This window comes from Mustela nivalis (assembly GCF_964662115.1).
Source record: "Mustela nivalis genome assembly, chromosome: 1".
Lineage (NCBI taxonomy): Eukaryota > Metazoa > Chordata > Mammalia > Carnivora > Mustelidae > Mustela > Mustela nivalis.
In genome coordinates, this window is record NC_139020.1 from 211,676,823 (window position 1) to 211,700,922 (window position 24,100).

At 48.1% G+C, this 24,100-nt stretch overlaps 1 protein-coding gene across 2 annotated transcripts in view; it reads right to left on the reverse strand.

Moving 5' to 3' along the window:
- The window catches only part of VAV1 (vav guanine nucleotide exchange factor 1), a 48,568-nt gene that overhangs the window by 8,506 nt on the left and 15,962 nt on the right, over positions 1-24,100 (reverse strand). For both annotated transcript variants that reach the window (XM_082734101.1, XM_082734102.1), the window contains exons 2-22: positions 14,483-14,599; positions 13,919-13,977; positions 13,732-13,800; positions 13,406-13,514; positions 13,215-13,310; positions 12,181-12,249; positions 11,907-12,010; positions 11,228-11,327; positions 10,461-10,556; positions 10,195-10,263; positions 9,840-9,926; positions 9,652-9,737; positions 9,182-9,314; positions 8,742-8,851; positions 7,999-8,100; positions 7,672-7,769; positions 7,562-7,584; positions 7,364-7,409; positions 4,574-4,710; positions 4,221-4,286; positions 734-765 (exon numbers count right to left, since the gene is read on the reverse strand). In XM_082734101.1, the coding sequence (XP_082590227.1) occupies positions 734-765; positions 4,221-4,286; positions 4,574-4,710; positions 7,364-7,409; positions 7,562-7,584; positions 7,672-7,769; positions 7,999-8,100; positions 8,742-8,851; positions 9,182-9,314; positions 9,652-9,737; positions 9,840-9,926; positions 10,195-10,263; positions 10,461-10,556; positions 11,228-11,327; positions 11,907-12,010; positions 12,181-12,249; positions 13,215-13,310; positions 13,406-13,514; positions 13,732-13,800; positions 13,919-13,977; positions 14,483-14,599 (1,808 nt within the window). The remainder of the gene's footprint in view (positions 1-733; positions 766-4,220; positions 4,287-4,573; positions 4,711-7,363; positions 7,410-7,561; positions 7,585-7,671; positions 7,770-7,998; positions 8,101-8,741; positions 8,852-9,181; positions 9,315-9,651; positions 9,738-9,839; positions 9,927-10,194; positions 10,264-10,460; positions 10,557-11,227; positions 11,328-11,906; positions 12,011-12,180; positions 12,250-13,214; positions 13,311-13,405; positions 13,515-13,731; positions 13,801-13,918; positions 13,978-14,482; positions 14,600-24,100) is intronic.

Here is a 24,100-nt window from a genome sequence, read left to right on the forward strand (position 1 = left end):
CAGCAACCGTAAAGGGCACTGTTCTTTCACGGGCCATTATGAAATAAAAACTCCTACCCATAACATGAGGCAGAAGACTGATCTTCCATTGACTGTAAGAGCCATTCCAATGTCAGAGTGGTTCAAACGTGAAAAAAAAAAGTGCATTTAGAATGGATGAAATGTCGTCAGAATGAGATGGCCACAATAGGAACAGATCTCATCTAATCATGGATAATAAAGGGCTTACTGTGTGCCAGGCACAGGACTAAGAACTGTACAGGTAATAGCTTATTAAAGCCTTATAGAAACCCTATAAAGTAGATGTTGGTATCAATCTATTTTCCAGAAAGGAGAGCTAAAACTCAGAGAGGTTGAATTACTGGCCCAAGATCACACAGCTGGGAAATGTGGGACTTAGCATTTGCACCCAGGTCAGTGGGCTACAAAAGCAACACTGTAAACCTCTAACCCTCACTGTTCTACCTGCAACAGATATTCAAAAGCAGGAGGGAGGAGCTGCTATTCCCACCCCCACCCATCATTTTCCTTCCAGTGAGACCCTAATCTCCCAGAGTCAGGGACCCTCTTTTGCTAGCTCACTCTTCAGCAGCCCTGGGCACAGGGCTCAACCCAGCGGTCAATACCCAGAGTTCAAAAAATGAGTAACCAAGGGGCTGGAGTATGGTTTTCGTGCTGCACCTGGGACCCCAGGGGGCCTCAAGTTGAAAATAAGAAACGTAGTTCTACTCACCAGAGATGGACAGACAGGTCCTGAGGGGGGCCCTAGGGACACAGACAGAGACTGGGATTTAGGATCGAGAGCCCAGGTTCGCAAGGCACTCCATTATTCGCGATCATCTACTATCATTCATTTCACCATCACTTACTGAGTGCCGGGCACTGTGCTGTTCACTGAGGGACTGAGCAGCCAATTGTTTTAGGATGACCCTCATGCCAAGAATGGATTTTAAGTTTTTAAATGGTCGACAAAAATTAAAGGAAGAATGATATTGCCTAGCCTGTGGGAATGGGATGAAATTCACATGCCAAAGTCCCAAAACACAAATGTTTACTAGAACACAGCCATGCCCTCTCGTGCTTTTTTGCACTTCTCTGGCAGCGGTGAGAGGTCACCAGGAGAGCCTCTGATCTGCAAAGATGAAAACCTGCATGATCTGTCTATTTACGAAAAGCCCAACTCCTGGTCTGAATAAATACAAAGGTGCTTGCTTCCACCACGTTCGGAGGGTTACCGTAAAACAAAACAAAACCAAACCACAACACAAACAACAAAAACAGAAGACAGTGTTGGCAAGGTTATAGGGAAATTGGAAACTTTATGGCGCTACTGGCAGAAATGTAAAATGTTACAGCTGCTAAAGAAAGCAGATGGCAGTTCCTCAACCACTAAAAATAGAATTACGATATGATCCAGCGGTTCCTCTTCTGGGTATCTACCCAAGGGAATTAAAAACAGGAATTCAAAGAGAGATAGATTTTCCCATCCATGTTCCTAACATTATCCATGATAGCCAAAAGGTATGTGCCCACCAAGAGATGAACAGGTAATGGACTATTATTCAGCCTTAAAGAAGGACATTCCAGGGCACCTGGGTGGCTCAGTGGTTTAAAGCCTCTGCCTTCAGCTCAGGTCATGATCTCAGAGTCCTGGGATTGAGTCCCGCATCGGGCTCTCTGCTCAGCAGGGAGCCTGCTTCCCTTCCTCTCTCTCTGCCTGCCTCTCTGCCTACTTGTGATCTCTGTCTGTCAAATAAATAAATAAAATCTTAAAAAAAAGAAGGACATTCCAACACCTGCTATAACATGGATGAACCTTGAAAACATTATGCTCAGTGCAAAAGCCATTCTCAAAAGGACCAACACCATTTATCTGAGGTCCCGAGAGGAGTCAGTCATAGAGACAGAAAGCAGATGGTTCCCACCATCTACCAGGGGCTGAGGGAAGGGGTGGGGCGTTAATGTTTCATGGGGACAGAGTCTCAGCTTTGCGTGATGACAAGAGTTCTGGAAATGGACAGTGGTGATGGTTGTATAATTGTGAATCTTCCTAGTGCACCACTCAAAATGGCTAAAATGGTAAATTTTGTTATGTGTGTTTTACCATAACTGAAAAATAGTAACAATAAAAAAGAATGAGGAACAATCTATCCAGTTCCAAAACATCACCCCAAAAGAAAACCCATACGTATCACCCATTAAATGGTCAGTCCCTATTCCTCCCCAACCTCTAATATCTGGGAATCTCCCATTTGTTTTCTGGCCCTGTGGGTGCACCTATTCTAGATATTTCAAGTAAATGAAGTGGTTGCAAGATGCATTAAGTACTACTGAAGTGTGGGTTTTAAATGTCTAATTTTATGTTTTTTTCAATTTTCACCTCAATGTTTTGAAGGGAAAAAAAAAGAATAAATTGATCTACATATAGTAATATGGAAAGATCCCAAGATATATTAAGGGGCAAGGGGCAACGGGAAGGGCAGCAAAATAATGAGTATCAAATCTTCTGAATATATCATGGGGGATATGAGAATCCGTGTTTGTAGCTACTTGGATGTGCACTAAGAAACGCCGGAGAGGCACACAGAAAACAACTAACAGTAGTTATCTCATAAGGTAGGTGGTGCCAGGAGGAAGGAATCTTTGAGTAGAATGGAGAATTGTCATTTTTTTCTCTTTTCTCAGAGACTTCATTGTAATGGGAGAGGAGGAGGCTAAGCTGGGTGTAGCTTTAGGAAGGCAGTACATTTGAAGGCAGAAACTGGAGAGATGCCCAGATCTTGGCTCCTGAATGTCATGTCCCACTGAAAGGGCCAGGGCTCTTTGGGAAAACGGTGGATTCCAAGACTGGGGCGTGGCAAGTACAAGGTAGGTCTGGTATTCGGCCAGAAAATGAGGAAGAGCTCTGAGAATAATGGGGACATAACAAAAGAACAGATGAGCCAGCCTGAAAGGGCTCCCACTGGCCAAAGCTGGGACTTTAAAGTAAGAATCCACGGGCATTTCCTGAGATAAATGCGTACGTACATACCTGACCAACGGGCAGATAGACACACACCCAGCTACACAGATACATAGAAGCTTGATACATAAATTGATACCTAAGTGATTAAGAGACACACAGAGACACAGATACATAGATGATCATTAGATACATAGATGACAATTGATAGGTAAGTTGATTGATTGATTAGGACACAGCTAGTCTTTATAGTAGAACATCTGTGAATAAACTTGGACAGAACCATGGAATTGGAAATGTATAATGTAGCTCCATTACAGAGAAACCAGGAAGCCCCAGGCCAAAAAAGAAAAAAAAAATCTCTAAAATACAATTTTGGGGGAATTTGTCAAAATTTAAATATGGACTATAGATTAAATCATAGTATAATGTCAACATCAAGTGTCAAAATCAGGGTTGTTTGTTAAAATCATGCTATGGATATGTGAGAAAAGGTTCTTGTTCTTCTTAGGATGTATTTAAGGGTGAAGGGAAAATATATCTGTAAACTTACTTTTAAATGTCTCAAGAAAAAAATAATATGAATTTTTAAAATAAAATGTGCAGAGAAAGAGTGAATGAAAGAGCAAATGAGGCAAAATGTTGACAGCTGGTGCATCTGGGGAAAGGCTATTTGGAGTTCTTTGCATTATTTTAGCAACCTTTCTGGAAGCCTGAATGATACAAAATTGAAGCAACAAAACAGGGGAGAGTTTCCCCTCTGCGGGTTCCTATTGGGGCTGTGAAGCAGGCAGAGGGCGACTACAATAAGGGAGGGAGGTCTGGGGAGAGTGGGAAAGATCTGAGGTCATCAGAGAATGAGGTGGTCAGGTGAGCAGAGGACAGGGGAAGAACAGAGGTGGGGCAAACTGTGGGCAGGTGGCCAGGAGGCTTGAGTGGCCACCACACCTGATGGGACAATATTTGCTGTCTCTGAAGGAAACGGGCTGGCCAGTCTTCGGGCCCCTGTTCCTTCTCCTTTATGAGGGAGAGACCCTTCATACAAGAAGAATCAAGGGGGAAAGGACAGGCCATCATTCTCTGTGTGGCCCCCACTCTGGGCTCAGTAGGCAAGTTGGGCAGAACACGAACTTGGGAATGACCTACCATGATGGGCAGGTCCTCCCTATCTCAGGGGTGTCACCCCAAGGCTTCCCACCCTCACGGGACCTTCTCTGGACCCCCTTGCCCTCACTATGTCCAGATTTGAGGCACTCACATGCACATAGGGCTTGACTCTGTTACAGGGAAACCAGCCAACTTCGTTGGTAGCTGTATTCCTGCCCTAAAAAGCCAGAAGGGAAAGACACAGAGAGGTTACACGTATTCATGCGTGTATGAGTGTGCGCTGATCTTCTACCTAGTGGCCACTCTGTCCATCTATCTCTCTGTGGCCTGCAGGACCATGACCCATGGAGTGCCAGCCACTATCAACTTCCTGGGAAGACAGTCAGCTCAGAAGGGCCAGGCCAGCCCTAGAAATCCCCATGTTTACCACCCTTCCCAGGGCTGCCTATGCCTATGATGCCACACTCCGGTCCTTCTCCATCATTTCCACAGCCCAGCCTGTACCTCCCACCAGTTCTGTTCAGCCTCAGCCTTGGTAAGCTCCACGATGTCTCCAGGGTTGAGCCGTAGAAAAGGTCCAAAGGCTCCAGGGGGTGGAGGAAGCCCATAGTACTCCTGACACACCTCCATCTTCGGCAGGCCTGGAGGGGAGGGAAGGTGGTGGCTCGGTGTGAGTGGTGGTCATAGATGTTCAAAACTGGGTCTCACAGCCCACCAGAATGGCAAAAAGTAGGGACTGACAGCACCAAGTGGTGGTGAAGATATGGAGCACCTGGAACTCTCCTACATTGCTGGTGAGAGTCCACTGGGAAAACTCTTTATCTCCCAAAGCTAAATAGGTGTCTATCTTGTGACCGGACAATTCCACTCAGGTGTACGTGACCAAGAGAAGTAAACACTCATGTCCACCAAAATCCTAGATGAGCTTTCTTCACAAAACCAAAAACTGGCAACAACCCAATGTCCTCAATAAAATGCATATGCCAAGAACAATATAATTGTGCGATGGAATACTACACAGCAATGAACAAGGTGGGAGTCTCACCAACATGATGCTGATCAAAGAAGCCAGAAGCAGGAAGAGGACATACCACATGATTTCATTTTTGTGAAGTTCAAAGAAAGGCAAAACTCATCTATGGTGATGAGAGTCAGATGGGTATGGACCAGCAGCACTGTTCAGGAAAACCTTCTGTGTGGTGGAGATGCTCAAAAGTCTGTGCTGTCCAGTAGGACGGTCATTAGCCAGAGGCGGCTACAGAGCACAGGCGCTGTGGCCAGTGTGGCTGAGTACAGGGGTTTGGGGTTATTTAAACTTTATTTAAACTAGTTTCAGTTTGTATTAGACCGTGTATTTCTAGAAATCAGAGACATGTTCCATACCTTGATCTGCGGGGCAGTTACAGGAGGAGAAATTCACAGAGCCATGTAGTTAAGATGTGTTCACATTATAAATCTTACAGGATGTATTTTCTATCTTAATAAAAAGTATGTGTGTGTATATGTAATATATGATATATATTATATAATATGTTACATATAATATATGCATATACATTACGTATAAATATGCATATTAACCTATATCTATGATATGCCTAAATATAAGCCTATATATAATAAATACACAGACGCTTATATGTATTTCCATCATTGAGGACATTTGGGTCACTTCTAGTTTTTAACAAATGTAACTTAGGGCCCCTGGGTGGCTCAGTCAGTTAAGTGTCTGCTTTCAACTCAGATCATGATCTCAGGGTCCTAAGATCCATCGGGCTGCCTGCTCAGCAGGAAGCCTGTTTCCCCCTGTGCCCTATGTCTCTCTCTCTCTCTCAAATAAATAAGTTAAATCTTTAAAAAAAAAAAAAAAGTGAAGGGGCGCCTGGGTGGCTCAGTCAGTGAAGCAGCATCTGCCTTTGGCTTAAGTCATGACCCCAGAGGCCTGGGACGGAGCTCCACACCGGGCTCCTTGCTCAGCGGGGCGCCTGCTTCTCTGTCAGCCTGCTCTCCCCCTGCTTGTGTTTGGTCTCTCTCTCTCTCTCTCTCTCTCCCACGCTCTCTCTCTCACACAAATAAATACATAGATCTTTTAAAAAAACAAATAAAGCTGATATTTATTTTTGAATAAAACTGATTATGCAATATAGATACACACAATGACATATACATCCCTCCTGTTGAGATCATTTGTTTCTAATTTTTTACTATTTCAGATAAACCTGGTATATCTATATCTACCTATTGATCTATATTATAGATATCTATAGACCTTTATATGGTGATATCTATATATGAATATAGGTAGATAGGGATAGGTAGATATGAAATCTGGGTCTTTACATTGACTCTGTATGACTATGGGCAAAGGGTTTACTTCCACCAGCCACACCAAACTGTTCTCATGTGTTTAATGAAGGCTGGACACACGCACACCCTGCCTCTTAGCCTTTGCACATGCTGTTCCCTCTGCCTGGAACACCCCTGCCCTCCTCCTCATCTGCCTAACTCCTCTTCATCCATCGAATGTCCACCTAAATGCCTTCTCCTCCAAGAAGCCTTCCCTGAAGCCTCAGATTTGTCAGGTCCCTCAGTTTCATGCTTCAGAAAGCCCTCGATGTCCCCCATCACAATGTCATGTCTTCACGAAAGTCTGAGAGCTTCTAGTGCGTGGGGGACAGGAAGCACAGGTGTTCCAGCCATCCTTTGCCCCAGATGACGCATACAGTAGATACTAAACACAAGTCACCCATCCCTGCTGTGATTCCACCAAATTCATGAACTTAGGAATGAGTCCGGCCTCTCCGCACCTCCCCCACGCCAGCCTCCACCCCCTGCCGCTGAGCTAAAAAGAACCCATGTCCTTCACTTCCCCGTCTTGGAGGTGGAGGGCATTCTGCTGAAACCACATATCATAGTAAGATTCTGTGGCATGGAGTCAAGAGGAAAGGAGAGAACAGTCGGAGGAGTGCCTAGCGACGAAGGCTAGAGAAGGAGCCTGGGAGAGAAGATGCAAAAAGAGACAGAGGGTAAGAGAAGTGGGTGGTGAGAGAGGGAGCATCTTAGTAAGGACTACCCTATGCATCTCTTCCTAGGGCTTGAGCAAAGCAAGTAAAGAATTTGAGTTGGTTATTTTTAAATTCCTTTCAGGTTTCTAGGAGTGGAACAAATGGGATCCCAGCTTTATAAGCAGGACCTTATGTTGTCAATAATATAATTGTGAGATCTGAGGCAAGGACTGGATTTCCTCCTGCTCCACACTGCACATCCCGCCCCCCGCCCCCACCCCAGACTTACCCAGCTCATTCCTTTTCTTGTCCTGAGCCCGGCGATGTGGCTTATCCTGGAGGGAGAGACCAAGAAAGCAAGTGTGGCTACTGGGCCCAGCCTGGGGCCTCCTCAGCGCCTATGTGAGCACCCAGCAAAGGGCCCTGCCCACCCCTCCTTAATCCCCATGACTTGCCATGCAGAGAAAGGAGCATGGGGGGATCTTACCTTCTTCATAGTTCCTGAAAGATCTACGGGATGGAAAAAGAAATAGTGAGGATGGGAAATCGCCCACACGGAGCCAAGCCCACCTCCCACCCTCTCTCGCCCTGTGGTACCTTGCCCATGTCGGCCACACGGAGGGACCCTTCCCAGACATTCCTTATGTGCAGGTGCCCGGCACCGATGACACCGGTACCCCTGATAGAAGGTGCCTCTGGGACGCCAAAGCAAGAGAAAGGAAAGTCAGTGATGTTGAAGAGACACAGGCCATCATTTTGCCAAGGGTCCCCTTGGGTTCTCTTTAGGGCCGGAAAGAGATGACAGAGCTGAAACTCGAAGAGCCTCCAACCTCCCAACTCGGGGGACAGATGGCTGGAGGCGCCCCTCTAAGGAGGAAGAGTTCCCCAAGTCCAGGCCCCAGGGCCATCCTCGCAGATGCCCACCTCAGCAGCATCTGGCAAGCCCTGCACGATGTGGTCTCCTCAAAGGAGAACATCTGGAAGTCATGCCCGTTGGCCGTAGCGTTCTCAGGGTAGATGTTGGAGCTGGAGAGGGGAGAGAATTCCATGTGATGGAGCAGTATTCAGCCGCACAAGGGAATGAAGTAGGGACGCGGGCTGCCGCTTGGATGCATCAGAGCTGCCATATTGGATATGCTGCATCAACCCCATCTTGCCTCCCCCTCCCAGCACTGATGGGCATTTGGGTTGTCGCCACCTTTTGGCCATTGTGAGAAGTGCTGCTACGAACAGGGGTGGAGACCCAGCGCAAACTGGTGGTTGCCAGGGGCTGGGAGCAGGGGCGGGTGGGGAGTGACTGCTTTGCCGCTGCAGGGTTTCCTTCTGAGAGGATGAAAATGCTCTGGAGCCAGACAGAGCTGATGATGGCACAACGCTGTGATGTACTACATGCCACCCAAACACGCACTTCTAAATAGTTCGATTTTTTGTTACATGAATTTCACCTCAAGAAGAGAAAGAAAAAGGAGGAGGAGGAAGAAGAGGGGTCCAGCCTGGTGGCAGGAGCTCACACAGACCCGTGGCATTCTGAAAATGCTGGCAGCATCAAAAGCCTATCCCTCCCATTTCCCAGATGAGGAAACTGAGGTTCAGAGGGGCCCTGCAGAATTGCCTCTCAGCCCCTGCCCGTATGCAGACAGGACGGGGGGGGGTGGGGGGGGTCTCACATGGCCATCTCGAACTGCTCCATCCACTTCTTCTTTAGTTCTCGAGTCTTGAAGAACAGCTCATAGCCCTGGGCCCCTTGGTCCTCGATCAGGAGGAACATGTGAGTCCACTGCAAGGAAGCAGGGTTCAGAATGAAGGCATCCACTCTGCAGAGAGTGGACCACACACCCTCCCTTCCCCTACCCCCTGTGGGGAGAACAGGGTCAGGCCAGAACAGCCTCTGCCTCCAGGAGAACCCGGCGTGGGTTCCCTTGTAATGGTCTACCGAGGAGAACCAAATACACATCCATAACTAAAATCACATGCACGCACAAGCATATACACACTCAGGTCACATATGGACACACACACCCCGGCATTCTAAAGGTCAAGGGGAAAGCCTTGAGCTGCACAGGGGCTTCCCAGCACTGGGGAGCCCAGTTCTGGCCTCAGAGCCCACCTTCTTGTTTTCTCGATCTCCAGAGGAATCATCTCGAACCTGGAAGCTATGTAGGTTCACAAAGTCCTTGAGGTCGTAGGAGTCCCCTCGGCGCTTACAGATGAGCAGAGCTTTGTCCAGCAGGAAGGCGTACCTGCGAGCAGCTGGGTCAGGTACCCCTGTCGGGGTCCTGACAGCAGTCCCCACGGGCTCCCTGCCTGATCTCCTCCACCTCTGTCCCCACCTGCTGTCCATCTAGGATTCCTGCCCTTCGCCTCCCCTGTGGCCAACTTGGCAGTGCCCTCCTGCCTGTCCATCCTGATCTCACCCCCACGATGGGTACTGATCCCAGCCCCGGTCGGTCTTGGCTCCACCCACACACCCACGCTGGTACTCCCGGCAGGTCCACCCAGGCTCCACCCCCCGGTATAACTAGAAATCTGGCCCCACCCCTGCTCAGGTTCTACCCTCTACCTATTGGTTCCACCCACCTGTCCATCTTGGAGCGCCGCTCCACGGAGGTGATCTTGAGCTCGCCATCGATCTTGGGCCGGCCATAGTGCGCCAGAGACTGGTCCTATGCGGAAGGAAGGGGGTCTGGCAAGGGGCCACCAAGGAGGACACCAAATGCTCTCCCCATATGGCCACACGCCTGGATCTCCCTGCCCCACCCCCTCACCAGGTTCTCGATGGACAGCTGGAAGTTGGTGATCTGCCGCAGCGTCTCGTTGTCCCGCTTGACCTCATTCACACACTGGGCCAGGTCCTGGTGGGGGGGGGGGGGGACAGGTAGGAGGCTACCCCCACACAATCCCCTACCTGGCTGGGGAGAGGGGTCAGCTCCCACCAGGGACTGGAAGGAGGTGTAGAGACGGTGTCCTCAGCATGTCCTGTCCCCAAGGGGGATTCTGGGAATCACTCACTGGTCACAGAGGTGTGTCACTCTTGGTGAGAGGAGGGGCTGCCCCTGGGTGGGACCGTGTGCCTGGGCTGCACTACCTTGAATGCACGTGTGCCTGTGTGTGACCACTTACCCTCATGGCATCCAAGGCCAGCCGCAGGCTGTCCTTCTCCACCGCATCCTGCGTGTGTTTGACCAGCTCCTGCGTGGTCCACAGAGATAGGCATTACCTGGACCTGCCGTCTCCCCTCAGGGGCCCTCCAGGCAAGCCTGGCCCGCGAGCTTCCTCCTTCCACCCAGAGGGTCCTAGAGCCTGGCCCCTGGAAGCCCCGCTGCACCCCACTCCTAGGACACAGAGAGGTCCGGAAGCCACGCCCTTGCCCCGCCCCGCTCGCGCACCTGGAGAAGAAGGTGGTACTTGAGGACCCGCTGCATGGGCACCATCAGCAGGTCCCGCAAGGTGAACCTCCCGTTGTTTGCTCGCTGAGAACATTCCTAGGGGGCCAGAGAAAGAAATGAGCAAGATGAGGGGAAGATAGGAGTGGATTTTTCTAGAACATGAAGCATCATGTCTCCCCCAAGGAAATAAAAGGAAGAATTTCCTGGAAGACTGGCAAATCCTGCCTGGGGCAGAAGCCCCAGATTCCACGAGCTGAGTGGGGCTGGCAAGGGCGAGACACAGGTGGTCAGGGCCTCCAAGAGGCGGGACATACAGCACACACAGGGGACTGCTCATCATCTCTGCCCTGTCCGGGCTTCCACGAGACACACTGGGCCAGGGTGGTATCAGCCCAGGGTGGGGGCTCGCTGTGAAGCTGAAGCTCAGCCTGGACTTGGGGCACAGCCAAGGCTGGGGCTCAGCCCACGCTGGGCTGGGGATCAGTTTGGACTCAGAGTTCAGTTCAGGGTCAGGACCTCAGCTTGGTGTCAGCGCGGAGTCCAGAGCTGGGGTTCAGCTGCGGTCAGGGCTCAGTGCTCCCACCTGCCTCCTCCTGCGCCATCCCTCCCAGTCGGCCGGCCAGTACCTCCCTCCCCAAACCCTCGGAGAGCAGGTCCCTGGCTGGGCTGCTGCAGAAAGTGGCACGACCCACTCTGTCTCCTCCTGGGCGCCCCTGGGGCCATGGGAAGGAGTAAGAGAGTCCCCCAGATGTGGCCCAGGCCCCCACCTCCAGCTTCATCTGTACGTCCTCCCGGGCAGCGGCCACACGGTCCAGGTGCTTGCTGGCCGACTCCACCTGGCTGCAGTAGCGGCCGTAGACGAGGAACCTGAGGGGAGGACAGGGGGCCGGTATGGGTGGCCAGCACCACGGTCAGGCAGATCTGGGTGGCAGTCCAGGCCCCGCCTCTTCCCAGACGGGTGATGCTGAGCCTCAGTCTCCCCATCTGTAAAACGGAATAACAGTGGCACCTCCCACAAGGAGCTATGGTAGCACTGAACGAGATAGATGATGCAGAAGAAGCTCTTAGCACTCGGTATATTGGCTCTCCAACGTTCATTTAACCAACACTTACAGAGCACCTACTGTGTGCCAGGCCCTGTGCGAAGCACTTTCGGCCGCAATTTTTTTAAACCTCACCACACCCTCAGAGGTACGTTCCTGTGCCACACTGATTTTAATAGATGTGGCAGCAGAAGCACAGAGAAGTTAAGTGATTTTCCAATACCACGCAGCCCCAAAGAGGCAGAGCAGGGGACTGGACCAGAGATGGGCAGCCCCTTGCCCACGAGCAAAGAAGGAAGAGCCCTGCCTGTCCAGTAGTCTCTGAGGGCAACTTCTCTCAAATGCCCAGCCTGAGCAGGACAGGGTGACTTCCAGGGGTGCGGGCTGGCCAACTGGGTCTCACCTCTCCTTGTATTTGATGAAGACCTGGTAGAGAGTGGGCGCACCTGGGGCGGCCAGAGCTTCCTTCATCTCTTTTAAGAAGTGAGTGTGCACGCGAAGCAGGTCCTACCCGGAGAAAGGGGTGAGGGCCGGGGCTCAGGAAGCCAAGCAGGAGACGGGTCACCCTCCTGCCCTACATCGCTCAACTCCCACCTCCCGCACTCCAGAGACTGGCGGGGCCAGAAGGTGGTCCCCACTGGACGGAGGCCAGGAGGACTTGGGACTGGTCAGCTCACCTCGATGTTGATGAAGATGATCTCAATGTCTTGGGGTTTGAGGAACCGCTGCAGGGGTTTCATGAAGTGCTGTGAGAGGAGAAAAAAGGGTAAGGGAGACCGAGACCTCTTCCTCCAACGCAGTCCCAGAGAGACGGGGACAAGGCGGCAGAGTCAGAAAGAGAGACTGGGAGAGAAAGACTGTTGGAGAATGTCCACACAAACACCTGTCCCAGCACTTCCTCGTAACAGTCAGGAAGTGAGAGCACCCCAAATGCCCATCGGCGGATGAGTGCGTCCACTCACACCCGGGAAAATCAGCCCTGAACGGGAGCGAGGCACCGACTCGCACTGCCCCGGGGATGGACCCTGAGCTTGCGACACTCAGGGAGGGAAGCAGACAGAGAAGCCTGCAGGGCGTGTGACTCCACGTGAGTGACACATCCAGACCAGGCTCATCGTGGAGACGGGAAGCAGATTAACAGCTGCCAGGGGCTGAGGAAGGATGGGGCTTTAGGGGGTGATGGCTAAAAGGTATGGGTTTTCTTGGAGGGGATGATGAAATGGTTCTAAAACGAAACAGGGCGACAGATGCACAACCTTGTGAATAAACCAAAAGCCACTGGATTGCACCCATTAAATGGGTGAGCTGTAGGGTATATTAAGGTTCTCTCAATAAAACCGTTCAAAAAAGCAATGGCTGAAAGGAAGGGACTAGAAGGTCAGAGAGCCGTAATTGAGACAGGAGGACAGGACAAGGATATAGGAACAGTATAGACAGGGATAAATGGACACACATAGGGAAAGAAAGACGAACACCCGAAGAAGGAGAGACCCCGAAGCAAAGAGCGACAGGTCAACGCAGGAGACAGGATGAAAGAGAAAAGCAGAGATGAAGAAGCAGAAAGCAATGGGGGCAGAGAAGAGCTCCAGGCCTGCTTGGGGCACAGGTGGCCTCTCATGAATGGCCCAGAGGCCACCGCACCGACGGATGCGCACCTGCCCGCCCAGCTCCCGCGCCTGCGCCTGCCAGGGGCTGGGTCCGAGCACCGCACCTGTTGGATAGAGCCTAGTGTGTCTGTATACTTCTCCTCCGTCTGCTGGATCTCCCGCAAGCAGCAGCACCGCTTGTCATACTCTGTCATCTTGGGCTGAGAATGGGGAGGACAGGTCAGTGTTAGGGGACCCGGGGCTGCCACGGCCCCGGCCATGCGCCCGCCCAGACGCGGCACTCAGCCCCACGCACCGGCATGGGCATGGGCTCCGTGCGCATGAGGTCTTCATAGATCTCATCGCCCTCCGCCTCCTCGTTCTCCACGCAGTCGTACAGGTCCTCATCCTCCTCCACCGTGTCGCTGAGGGGTGTGGAGTCAGCCAGGGCCCTCGGAGCTCCCAGGCCAGGGACCCCTCAGGTCCCACCCAAATCAAACTCGTGTCCCCTCAGATCGACAGGGCAGAGCCATGTCCTCTCAGACCTCACCTCCCAGGGCAGGGCCATGTCCCCTCAGACCCCCTAGGGCAGCCCGTGTCCCCTCACAGCCCCAGGGCAGGGTGGTGGTCTCAGACACTCACTCGATCTGGTCAGACAGGCCGCTGTAGATGTCTTCATCACCCACACTGTCCTCCTCAGTGGGGAACGGCCTGGGGGAGCCACAATGGTATGAGCCACAGGCCTGGGGGCCGGGTGGGAGGGGCACTTCCAGGAGGGAAGGACTAGGGCCAGATCAACCCAAGGACGCCAGCTCAAATGGTTACTCACATGATCCCCTTATTCTGGGCAATGGGGGTCCAGGACAGAGCAGACAGGGTGTAGATGACCTGTGACAAGGGCCATGGTTGCTCAGTAAGCCCTTTACCCACCCACATGCCAGAACATAGCCTCAGACTCCAACATCGGAGGCTAGACATTATGGTTAGATCCATACCCCTAAGAGCCTAATTCAGGATTTTCTCCACCTTCACTTCTCCATGTAGTAGGTCAAGGTTCCCTTAACTAAGCACCCACCACTTGATTGCCTTCTTCTATGCAATCCTTACAACCACTCAGAAAGCATAGGATGATATCATTCCTGTGTTAGAAAGGAGGGACCAGAGAGGCATGGTCACAAATCTGAGGTCACACAACAAGTAGCAAAGCAGGGACTATAACCCAGCTGCACAGGTCTCATGCTCTTTGCACCTGGTGTATTGCCTCGTCTGACTTACCTATTCTTCTCCCCGACAGCACTTAGCTTTCCCGATGGAAATATTCATGGAAATGGACTAAAATCCAATCTCTCAGCTCTACATGCCCAGCCCCATGAGCAGTTCAGCCCCAGCTTACCTTCCCAAAATCCTGCACATCGAAGAGGTCAAAAGCCTCAAAGAGTTCACTCCGCTTGAGGCCAAACTTCTCACAGCAGGTAGACAAGAATGTTCGGATGTTCTTAAGGCACAGGAACTGTGAAGAGAGACAAAAGTGGGGGTGTGGGAAACATAACAGGACAGGGGAGAGGCTGAGCCCAGACTTGGGGACTGGCACAGAAGGGGAAAAAGTAAGCCACATTTTTTCTGATAAAGATGTGAGCGAGACTTGGGGACTGGCACAGAAGGGAAAAAAGTAAGCCACATCTTTTCTGATAAAGATCGAGCTGTACCTGAAGCTGACACTACCCTTGAATCCCTGTTTATTGAGATGAAATTCATATAACATAAAGTTAAACATTAACTGAAAACAAAATGTAGTATATACATATAATGGAATATTACTCAGCCAGAAAAAGGAATGATATTTTGATTTATGCTGCAGTATGAATAAACCTTGAAAATGTTCTGCTCAGTGAAATAAGCCAGAAACAGAAGGACAATTATTGTAGAATTCCATAAGGTCCCTAGAGCAAGCACATTCACAGAGACAGAAAGTAGATGGTGGGAGTCAGGGGTTGGAGGCGGGGGTGGGGAGTCAGTGTTTCATGGGGACACAGTTTCTGTGGGGGAAGAGGAACAGTTTGGGATGTAGTAGTAATGGGTAGACAACATTGTGAGCAGACTTAATGCCACTAAATTGTACACTTACAAATGGTTAAAATAATAAATGTTCTATTTATTTATATAGTATTCAAATATAAAAATTTGTATTTATAATTATCAAATATATATGTCTTATGTATGTATAAGATATTGTGTATCTTTTACAGCAATAAAAAAATCTAACCATGAACCACTTTAAAGTGTACACTTTGTGGGGCGCCTGGGTGGCTCAGTGGGTTAACCCTCTGCCTTCGGCTCAGGTCATGGTCTCAGGGTCCTGGGACTAAGCCCCGTGTCAGGCTCTCTGTTCAGCAGGGAGCCTGCTTCTCCCTCTCCCTCTGCCTGCCTCTCTGCCTGCTTGTGATCTCTCTCTGTCAAATAAATAAATAAAATCTTTATAAATAAATAAAGTGTACACTTCAGTGACATTTGACACCTCACCATGTCATGGAATGAGCACCTCATCTAGTTCCAAGACTTTTTTCTCAGCCCAAAAGTAAACTCTGTCCCCATTAGGCAGTCACCTGCCATTCCCTATCTCTTCCTTCTCCCTGGTAACCACTGTCTGCTTTCTGTCTCTGTGACTTTACCTAGGTCTCTAACTGATCGATAGACCAACAAAGAATGGCATATCTATAAAATGGAATATTATTGGGCCATAGAAAGGAGTGAAGTATTGATACATGCTACAAAGTAGATAACCCTCAAAAACATGGTGCTCAATGACAGAATCCAGGCACAAAAGGTCACGCAGGCTACCGTTCCATTTAGAGGAAAGATGTTTGAACTTTTCAATTTCATGAACCGATGCATTCCTTTCCTGTTTAAATCAGTTTGGGTTGGGCTGTAGTGACTTAAAACCAGAAGATACTGACTGATGCAGCGGTCAGACACCCAGGATGCCACTCTGGTTTGGGGTATTTGGTCCTGCTATAAAGAAACCCTCACATTTGCCTGGTATCAGTTCATCCAAACGTCCCAGTGGGCTCAGCGCTCTCTAAGTTCCCTAGAACCTACAAAACCCTAACCAACCTTTCTTGACAACAGTTTTATCTCATGGCCTTGCACGAGTACCTGCCATGGGCCCGATTCTCAGCACTCTATATATTTAACGTCTATATGTGTAAAATATAGTGTATATTTAAGGCATACCAGATGATTATTTGATATGAATATTCATAATGCAATGATTACTACAGTCCAGCTAATTAACATAGCATCTCCTTACACAGTCACCATTTTTGTGTGTGATGAGCATAGCTGAAATCTACTCTCTTAGTATATTTCCAGTGTGCAATTCAGTATGTTTTTTTTTTTTTGAGAGAGAGAGAGAGAGGGAGAGATAGAGTTTGTGCCGTGCACATGGGAGAGGGAGTGAGGTGAGGTGGGGAGAGAGAGAGAGAGAGAGAGAATCTTAAGCAGACTCCACACTCAGTGCTGAGCCTGATGCGGGGCTGGATTTCAAGACCCTGAGATCATGACCTGAGCTAAAATCAAGAGTCAGATGCTCTAGGGGCACCTGGGTGGCTCAGTAAGTTAAGCCGCTGCCTTCGGCTCAGGTCATGATCCCAGGGTCCTGGGATCGAGCCCCGCATCGGGCTCTCTGCTCAGCAGGGAGCCTGCTTCCTCCTCTCTCTCTGCCTGCCTCTCTGCCTGTTTGTGATCTCTCTCTGTCAAATAAATAAATAAAATCTTTAAAAAAAAAGAGTCAGATGCTCTAATATTTACACATTAAAATATCAAAGAATGACATATTCAGTTCTATGAATATTATTAGTGGTCTACTATTATGTGTTTTCATATTTTATACTCCAACTGCAGTCAATGGATAGAGATCATTTGCTACCTGACATCATGAAGATATTTTCCTGTGTTGATAATTTTGTCTTTCACATTTAGGTCTTTGATCCACCCAGACTTGGTTTTATGTGTGCATAAAGTAGCATTTTGATTTGTTGTTCATATGGATACATTTAATCTGAACAGTATTTATGGGAGACATTGTTCATCCTCCGCTAATCTTCCATGCCATCTTGGTCACATATATGTCTATATATCTATATCTGCTTTTAGGCTGTCCATTTTATTTCATTAGTCTATCTCTGCACCCATACCACATTACCTTAATTATTATAGATCTGTAATAAATCTTAATATCTAATAAAGCAAGACTTAGCTCTGATTTTTCTATTTCAAAAAAAAAAAAAAAGAGTCAGATGCTCAACCGGCTGAGCCACCCAGGCACCCCTCAGTACAGCATTATTTAGGATGATTACATCACGCCTGCACGTTAGAGCCCTAGACAGATTCATACCCCCTAACTACAATTTTGTACCCTTGGATCAATATCTCCCCATTTTCCTCATTCCTTCAGCACCTGTCAAGCTTCTACTCTCTGCTTCTATGAGTTTGACTTTCTTTTTCTCCCTTCTTCCCCCCAAATACCTTCCTCCCCCCACTCATATTCTCTCCCCACCCACCCCCGTGTGCACCCGTGTGTGTGTGTGTGTGTGTGTGTGCACGCGCGTGGGCGCAATGGAATCCTGCAAGCACTATTATATCCTCATTTTACAGATAAGGACTGAGGCAAGGACAGCCAGCCAGGATGCAAACCCAGGCAGCATGACCGCAAGCACTATGCTGTAGGAACGTATGTGAATCGTGTCAATATATAGATTTCATTGTACCCGTGGATCTCACACTTCCATCTCCAGACTGTCTTCTTCTCAGTGATTGCCACATCCACAGTATACCTACCCCACTATCTATGCAACATGAACTTTAAATAAACTTTAACATAGGGAGGCCTGGGTGGCTCAGTAGGTTAAGCATCTATCTCCAGCTTCCCAGGGTCCTGGATCAAACCCCCACTGGGCTCCCTGCTTAGCAGGGAGTCTGCTTCTCCCTCTCCCTCTGTCATTCCCCCTGCTTGTGCTCTCTTGCCTTTTTTTAAAATATTTTTATTTATTTAACAGACAGAGATCACAAGTAGGCAGAGAGGCAGGCAGAGAGAAAGGAAAGGAAGCAGGCTCCCTGCTGAGCAGAGAGCCTGATGTGGGACTCGATCCCAGGACCCTGAGATCATGACCCGAGCCAAAGGCAGAGGCTTTAACCCACTGAGCCACCCAGGCGCCCTCTCTTGCTTTTTTTTCCCCTCTCTCTGTCAAATAAATAAATTAAATATTAAAAAAAATAAAATATGACAGGGGTGCCTGTGTGGCTCAGTTGTTAAAATCGTCTGCCTTCGGCTCCGGTCATGATCCCAGAGTCCTGGGATTAAGCCCGGCATCAAGCTCCCTGCCAGCTTCTCCCTTTCCCACTCCTGCTTCTTGTGTTCCCTCTCTCATTGTATGTCTCTCTCTGTCAAATAAATAAATATCTTTAAAAAATAAATAAAAATAAAATAAAATAAATAAACTTTAACTTAAATAAATGTATTTAAGAAGAGAACTTGACATCCTTCTATCAAAAGAAAACTGGGATCATTTGCTATAAAAAGAACACAATGTAAAGTAAATATGATGTAAACAGTGTTAGTAAGTTTCAGATGGATCCTACTGCCTGCCGGAGAAAGATTGTTCGCTCTCTGTTGAAAAGAAACTAGTAAGAGTTAGAGGTTCCTAAAAGACAGAGTGGCAATTAAACAATCCATTTGTGATAAAGAAAGAAAGAGCCACCTGGGTGGCTCAGTTGGTTAAGTGTCTGCCTTTGGCTCAGGTCATTATCCCAGGGTCATGGGATCCAGCCCCCTGTTGGGCTCCTTGCTCAGTGGAGAACCTGCTTCTCCCTCTCCCTCTGCCACTCCCTCCACCCCCTGCTTGTGCACACTCTTATCTCTCACTCTCTCTATCTCAAGTAAATAAAATCTTTAAAAAGAGAGAGAGAGAGAAAGAAAGAGAAAGGAAAAAAAAAAAGAGTCTGGGCAAAGTAAGAATGGAAAGGAATTTCTGTAACCTGATAAAGAGAGAATCTGCCCCCAAAAATCTTAAACCTTTGTTTTAAATTAAAAAAGCAGAACATTATATTTAATGGGGAAGTGTCAAAAAGATCCCCTGGTATTTGAAATCAGAACTAAGGTAAGGTGTCCCCACTACCATTTCTAGACAACGTTGTGTTGAAGATCTTAGCCTGCAGCACAAGGCAAAACAAGGAAAGGAAGGAAAAGAGGCAAGGAAGGAAGGAAGGAAGGGGGGAGAAGGGAAGGGACAGGAGGAAGAAATTGAGCATCTGCAGAAGATACCGTTGTCAACCCAGAGAGCCCCAAAGAATATACAGATAAATAACCAGAACCAACACAGTAACTTCACAATGTGAGTGAATTCACAATCAATATATGAAGTTTACCATGCATTGGTGCATTAGCAACAATCAATCAGAAAATGTTATTTTCTTAAAAAGATAACATTTATGAAATCCTAGAATAAGCAAAACTAACCTATGGTGATAGAAATCAGATCAGTGGTTGCTTCTGGGGTGGGGAGGGTGGTGGAGATTGACTCAGAAAGGCCACAAGTGATGGAAATGTTCTGTGTCTTGATAAGGGTGTGGGTTGCACAAGTGTGTACAGCTGCTAGAACTGATTGAGCAGTAAACTGAAGAACTAAGCATTTCACTGCACGAAAATTTGGACTTCAACTTTTAAAGGATACCACTTACCATAGCCTTAAAAAAAAAAAAAAGGAAAACAAACATTCAAAAAAGCTAGTGATTGTACCAAATCTAACAAAAACAAGTGAAAATCTTTTATGAAAAATTATAAAATTGTATTGAAAAATATGAAAGAAGATCTAAAAAAAAAAAAAAAGTGAAATATGTCCTAATTCTTTCCTAGAGAGACTTAGTATTTTAAATTTTTCAGCTCTTTCCCAAACTGAGCTATGGCTCTAATACAATTTCAATTAAAATCTCCAAATGGTTTTTTATTGAACTTGACACATGAATCCTAAAGCACAGAACTGCAAATAGCCGAGACAATTCTGTAGAGGGAAAGTTAACTGGGAATACTCTCATCAAGACTTATCATAAATCTACTGTAATTAAAACAATGTAATTATAGCAGTTAGCCTCCAAGATGGCCCCCAGTGGCCCACAGATCCCAATACTTGTGCCCTATTTGTAATTACTTCTCTCACTGAACCAAGCTTAGCCCAGTGTGACTGACTGATAGAGTACAGTAGAAGTAACAAGACGTGACTTTTCAAGGCTAGGTAATAAAAGGTATTGCAGCTTCCACTTTGGGCCTCTTGGATCACTGGCCAGCCACCATATTGTGAGACCACTCGGTCAGCCCTACGGAGAGGTCCAAGCAGAGAGGAACTGGGGTTCCATGTGGCTGAATCAACAAGAAAGCAGATGCTCCAGCCACAGTTGAGCCTTCAGATGATGGCGGCCCTGGCTAACATCTGACTACAACCTCATAAGAAACCCCAGCTCAGCCATTTCCTCATTCCTGATCCAAATAACTCATAAGCATAGTAAGTGCTCAATAAAAGAATATTTGGGGGATAATTTGTTACTTAGCAATAGATAAGAAATATAGGGATAAACCATAACAGAGGACCCAGAAATAAATCACACATGTACAAAAATGTCTTTTATGACTGAGCAGGTATTACAGATGTATGGTAAAAAGAGGTACTATTTTATAATTGTGGGTGGTTCGAATGGTTATCCATAAGGGCCAAGAAAAACAAACATACAATAAATCAAATTCCTGCCTCATATCCTACTCAAAACAAATTCCAGATGGTATTAGACTTAAGTGCTAAAGGTAAGACTTTGAGAAGACAATTGAAGAGACTATCTGGATGACCTCAGAATTGTGAGTGATTCTGGAACAACAAAAACTCCAAATGATAAACAAGATGTGATCAAACTAAAATAAAGTTCTATTCATCAAAAAGTATCAGGAAGGGGCGCCTGGGTGGCTCAGTAGGTCAAAGCCTCTGCCTTCGGCTCAGGTCATGATCTCAGGGTTCTGGGATCGAGCCCCATATCGGGATCTCTGCTCAGCAGGGAGCCTGCTTTCTCCTCCTCTCTGCCTGCCTCTCCGCCTACTTGTAATCTCTGTCAAATAAATAAATAAATTTTAAAAAAAGTATCAGGAAGAGAGTGACAAGACAAGCCACAGAGTGAAAATGGATATTTGCTACACATGTGTATTCGAATTTATAAAGAATTCCTAATGATTCGATAAGAAAAAGACAATTCAATCAGAAAATTGGCAAGACGTGAACATGAGTTTCCGTGCAGAAGAGTCACAAATGGCCCCAAGCCCATGAGGAGAGGGTCAACCTTGGTAGTCATCAAAGTGATGCTAATTAAAACAACAAGATACTATTTCCCACCCACCAGAGATGCAAAATTATTTAAAGTCAGGCAAATACCAAGTAGAAGTGGAGTCTGTTTCCCCATCTTTTGTGTCTGGGCTGGTCTGTGACCTGCCTTGACCAATAGAATACAGTGACAGTAACACTGTATGAATAAAGTTTAGGCATCCAGAGGCTTTGCAACCTCTGCTCTTGCTTTCTTGGAACACTGCTGCCAAAATACAGAGCCAGGCTAACCTCTGGAGGCTGAGAGACCTTGTGGAGCAGAGACAAACAGGCTGGTCGAGGGTGGAGGCAGGTGAGAAAACACCTGGTCAGCTCCTTTTGGTGTGTGTGGTATCTCCATCAGTCCTGTCTGGAGGCTCTACCCTGCACTCCCCCCCCCCCCCCGCTCCTTTATTTTCTTTCATAGTAGACTTTATGTTTTTAGAGCAGCTTTAGGTCCATGGAAAAATTGAATGCAAGGTAGAGAGATTTCCATATATATCCCTACCTCCAAGTATGCACAGTCTCCCTCACCGTCAGCCTCCCCCACCAGAGAGGGTAGGTTTGTTATGATCAATGAACTTACATTGACATGTCCTCACCTAAAGTCCATAGTCGACATCAGGGTCCACTCCTGATGTACATTCTCTGGGTTTGGACAAATATATAATGACACGTATCTACCATTATAGTAACATACAGAGTAGTTTCACTGCCTTCAAGACCCTCTGTGCTCCACCTGGTCATCTGCCCCTCCCCCCGAACCCCTGGCAACCACTGTCTCCATAACTCCCCTTGTCTGATGTCCCACAGTTTCCTTATCCATCACTACTGAAGGACTTGGCTGTTTCCAAGTTCTGGCGATGATGTATGAAGCTTCCATAAACATCTCAGTGCAGGTTTTTGTGTGCACATGAGTTCTCAGCTCCTTCGGGTCAATACATTTTCTTTTCAATTAAACATTGAAGATCTCATTGTGCAGTCTCTGATCTCATTCTCTTCTTTCCCTCCTCACTGGTTGCCCCCCTCTGCAAGTAGACATGGACCGCTCCAGCCCATGTCCTCATTCACTTTCCATGCATGCACACATCCACAAACAGCAAGTAGCATGCTTCTGTACTGTCTGGGGCTCCTTCCTTTCTGTCCCGTGGCTCACACTTCCTTTCTTGCTACAGCGCCATTTCCCAAAGCTGTCTCTAAAGAGCCGCTCAGTGAACCAGCCCTGCCTGTGAGAGCCAGACCCTGCCCTCCAAGAACCCCCAGCCCTACTGGGGAGGCACCATTTGTTGAGAGCATAGCCTCTTCCAAACCTGAGATGAGAGGTTTGGCATGCACAGGTTTGTTCAGTCCTCCCAACAACGTTGCTACTGAAACCTAGGGGGCATGCTCTAATGACACTGCCTTCCAGTTGTTCAAACTCAAAACACTGGAGTCACCTTGGCTCCTCTGTTTCTCTCTCATCCGCTTCCAACCCCTCAACAAATCCTATTTGTTCCACCTTCCAAATAAGCCAGAATCCTGCTCCTTCTATACACCTGACAGGCCTGAGCCACCATTATCGCTCACCTGCATTACTGCAGTGGCCTCCTCACTGGACTGCTTGCTTCTGCCCCTGGTCCCATGTCATTTATTTTCAACATGGCATCCAAACAAATATGGTCAAAACCTTCCCAGGGACCCCGTCCTACCCAGATGCAAACCACAAGGCCCCGCATGACCTGACCCATCCCCTCCCTACCTTCCCCTCCTCCCATTCTTCTCTTGCTCTCTCTGCTCCAGCCACACAGTCCTCCTTACTGTTCCTCCAACATGCCAGGCATGGCCATGCCCCAGGGCCTTTGCACAGGCTGTTCTCATCTTCAGAATGAGATGCAAAAGACAACTCCCCTTGTCTCTTACAGGCCTTTGATGAAATGTCACTTCTCAGTGAGACGTTCCCAGCCACTCTATTTAAAACTGCACTAGACACACACACACACACACACACACACACACACACACACCCCTAGCACTCCCCATCCTTCCCTCTACTTTGTGTTTTTTCCATAAAGCTTATTGTCTGGGGCACTGTATACTTCTCTTAGTTATTTTGTTACTGTCTGTCTGTCCTCCCTTACACACAAGTACATCAGCTCCCCAAGGCGAGGATTCTCAGGGCTGTTTGCTCACTGCTGTGGCCTAGCACAACATATGACATCCCATAGATGCTCAGTAAAAGTCGGTGAAGAGATGAATCCACATTGTACTGGTGAAACAACTGAGCCTCAGGGAGGATATGTCACTTGCCCAAGGCCACACAGGAAGGAATGAAAAGCCAGATACAAGTTCCCTGAGCCTAGAGGCCATGCCCTTAACCACGGTACCACCCTACCTCTTTGAACCACACCAGACTGCCTCCTGGTGCCACATAGGAGGTTCAGCACGTAGGAGGTTCAGCACGTGACAGGAACCACATGTAACACTCTTCTGCCCAGCAGCCTTTGCAGCCTTGGAGGCTGACTCCAGGCAGGGCTTGCAAGTCACCAGGGGCAACAGAGCAGTTGGTCTCATCTGGCCTGAAGGAGGAAGTTCCCTCCTGACCTCAGGGAGATCAGCTGAGCCTTGAGACTTCTTCCCCC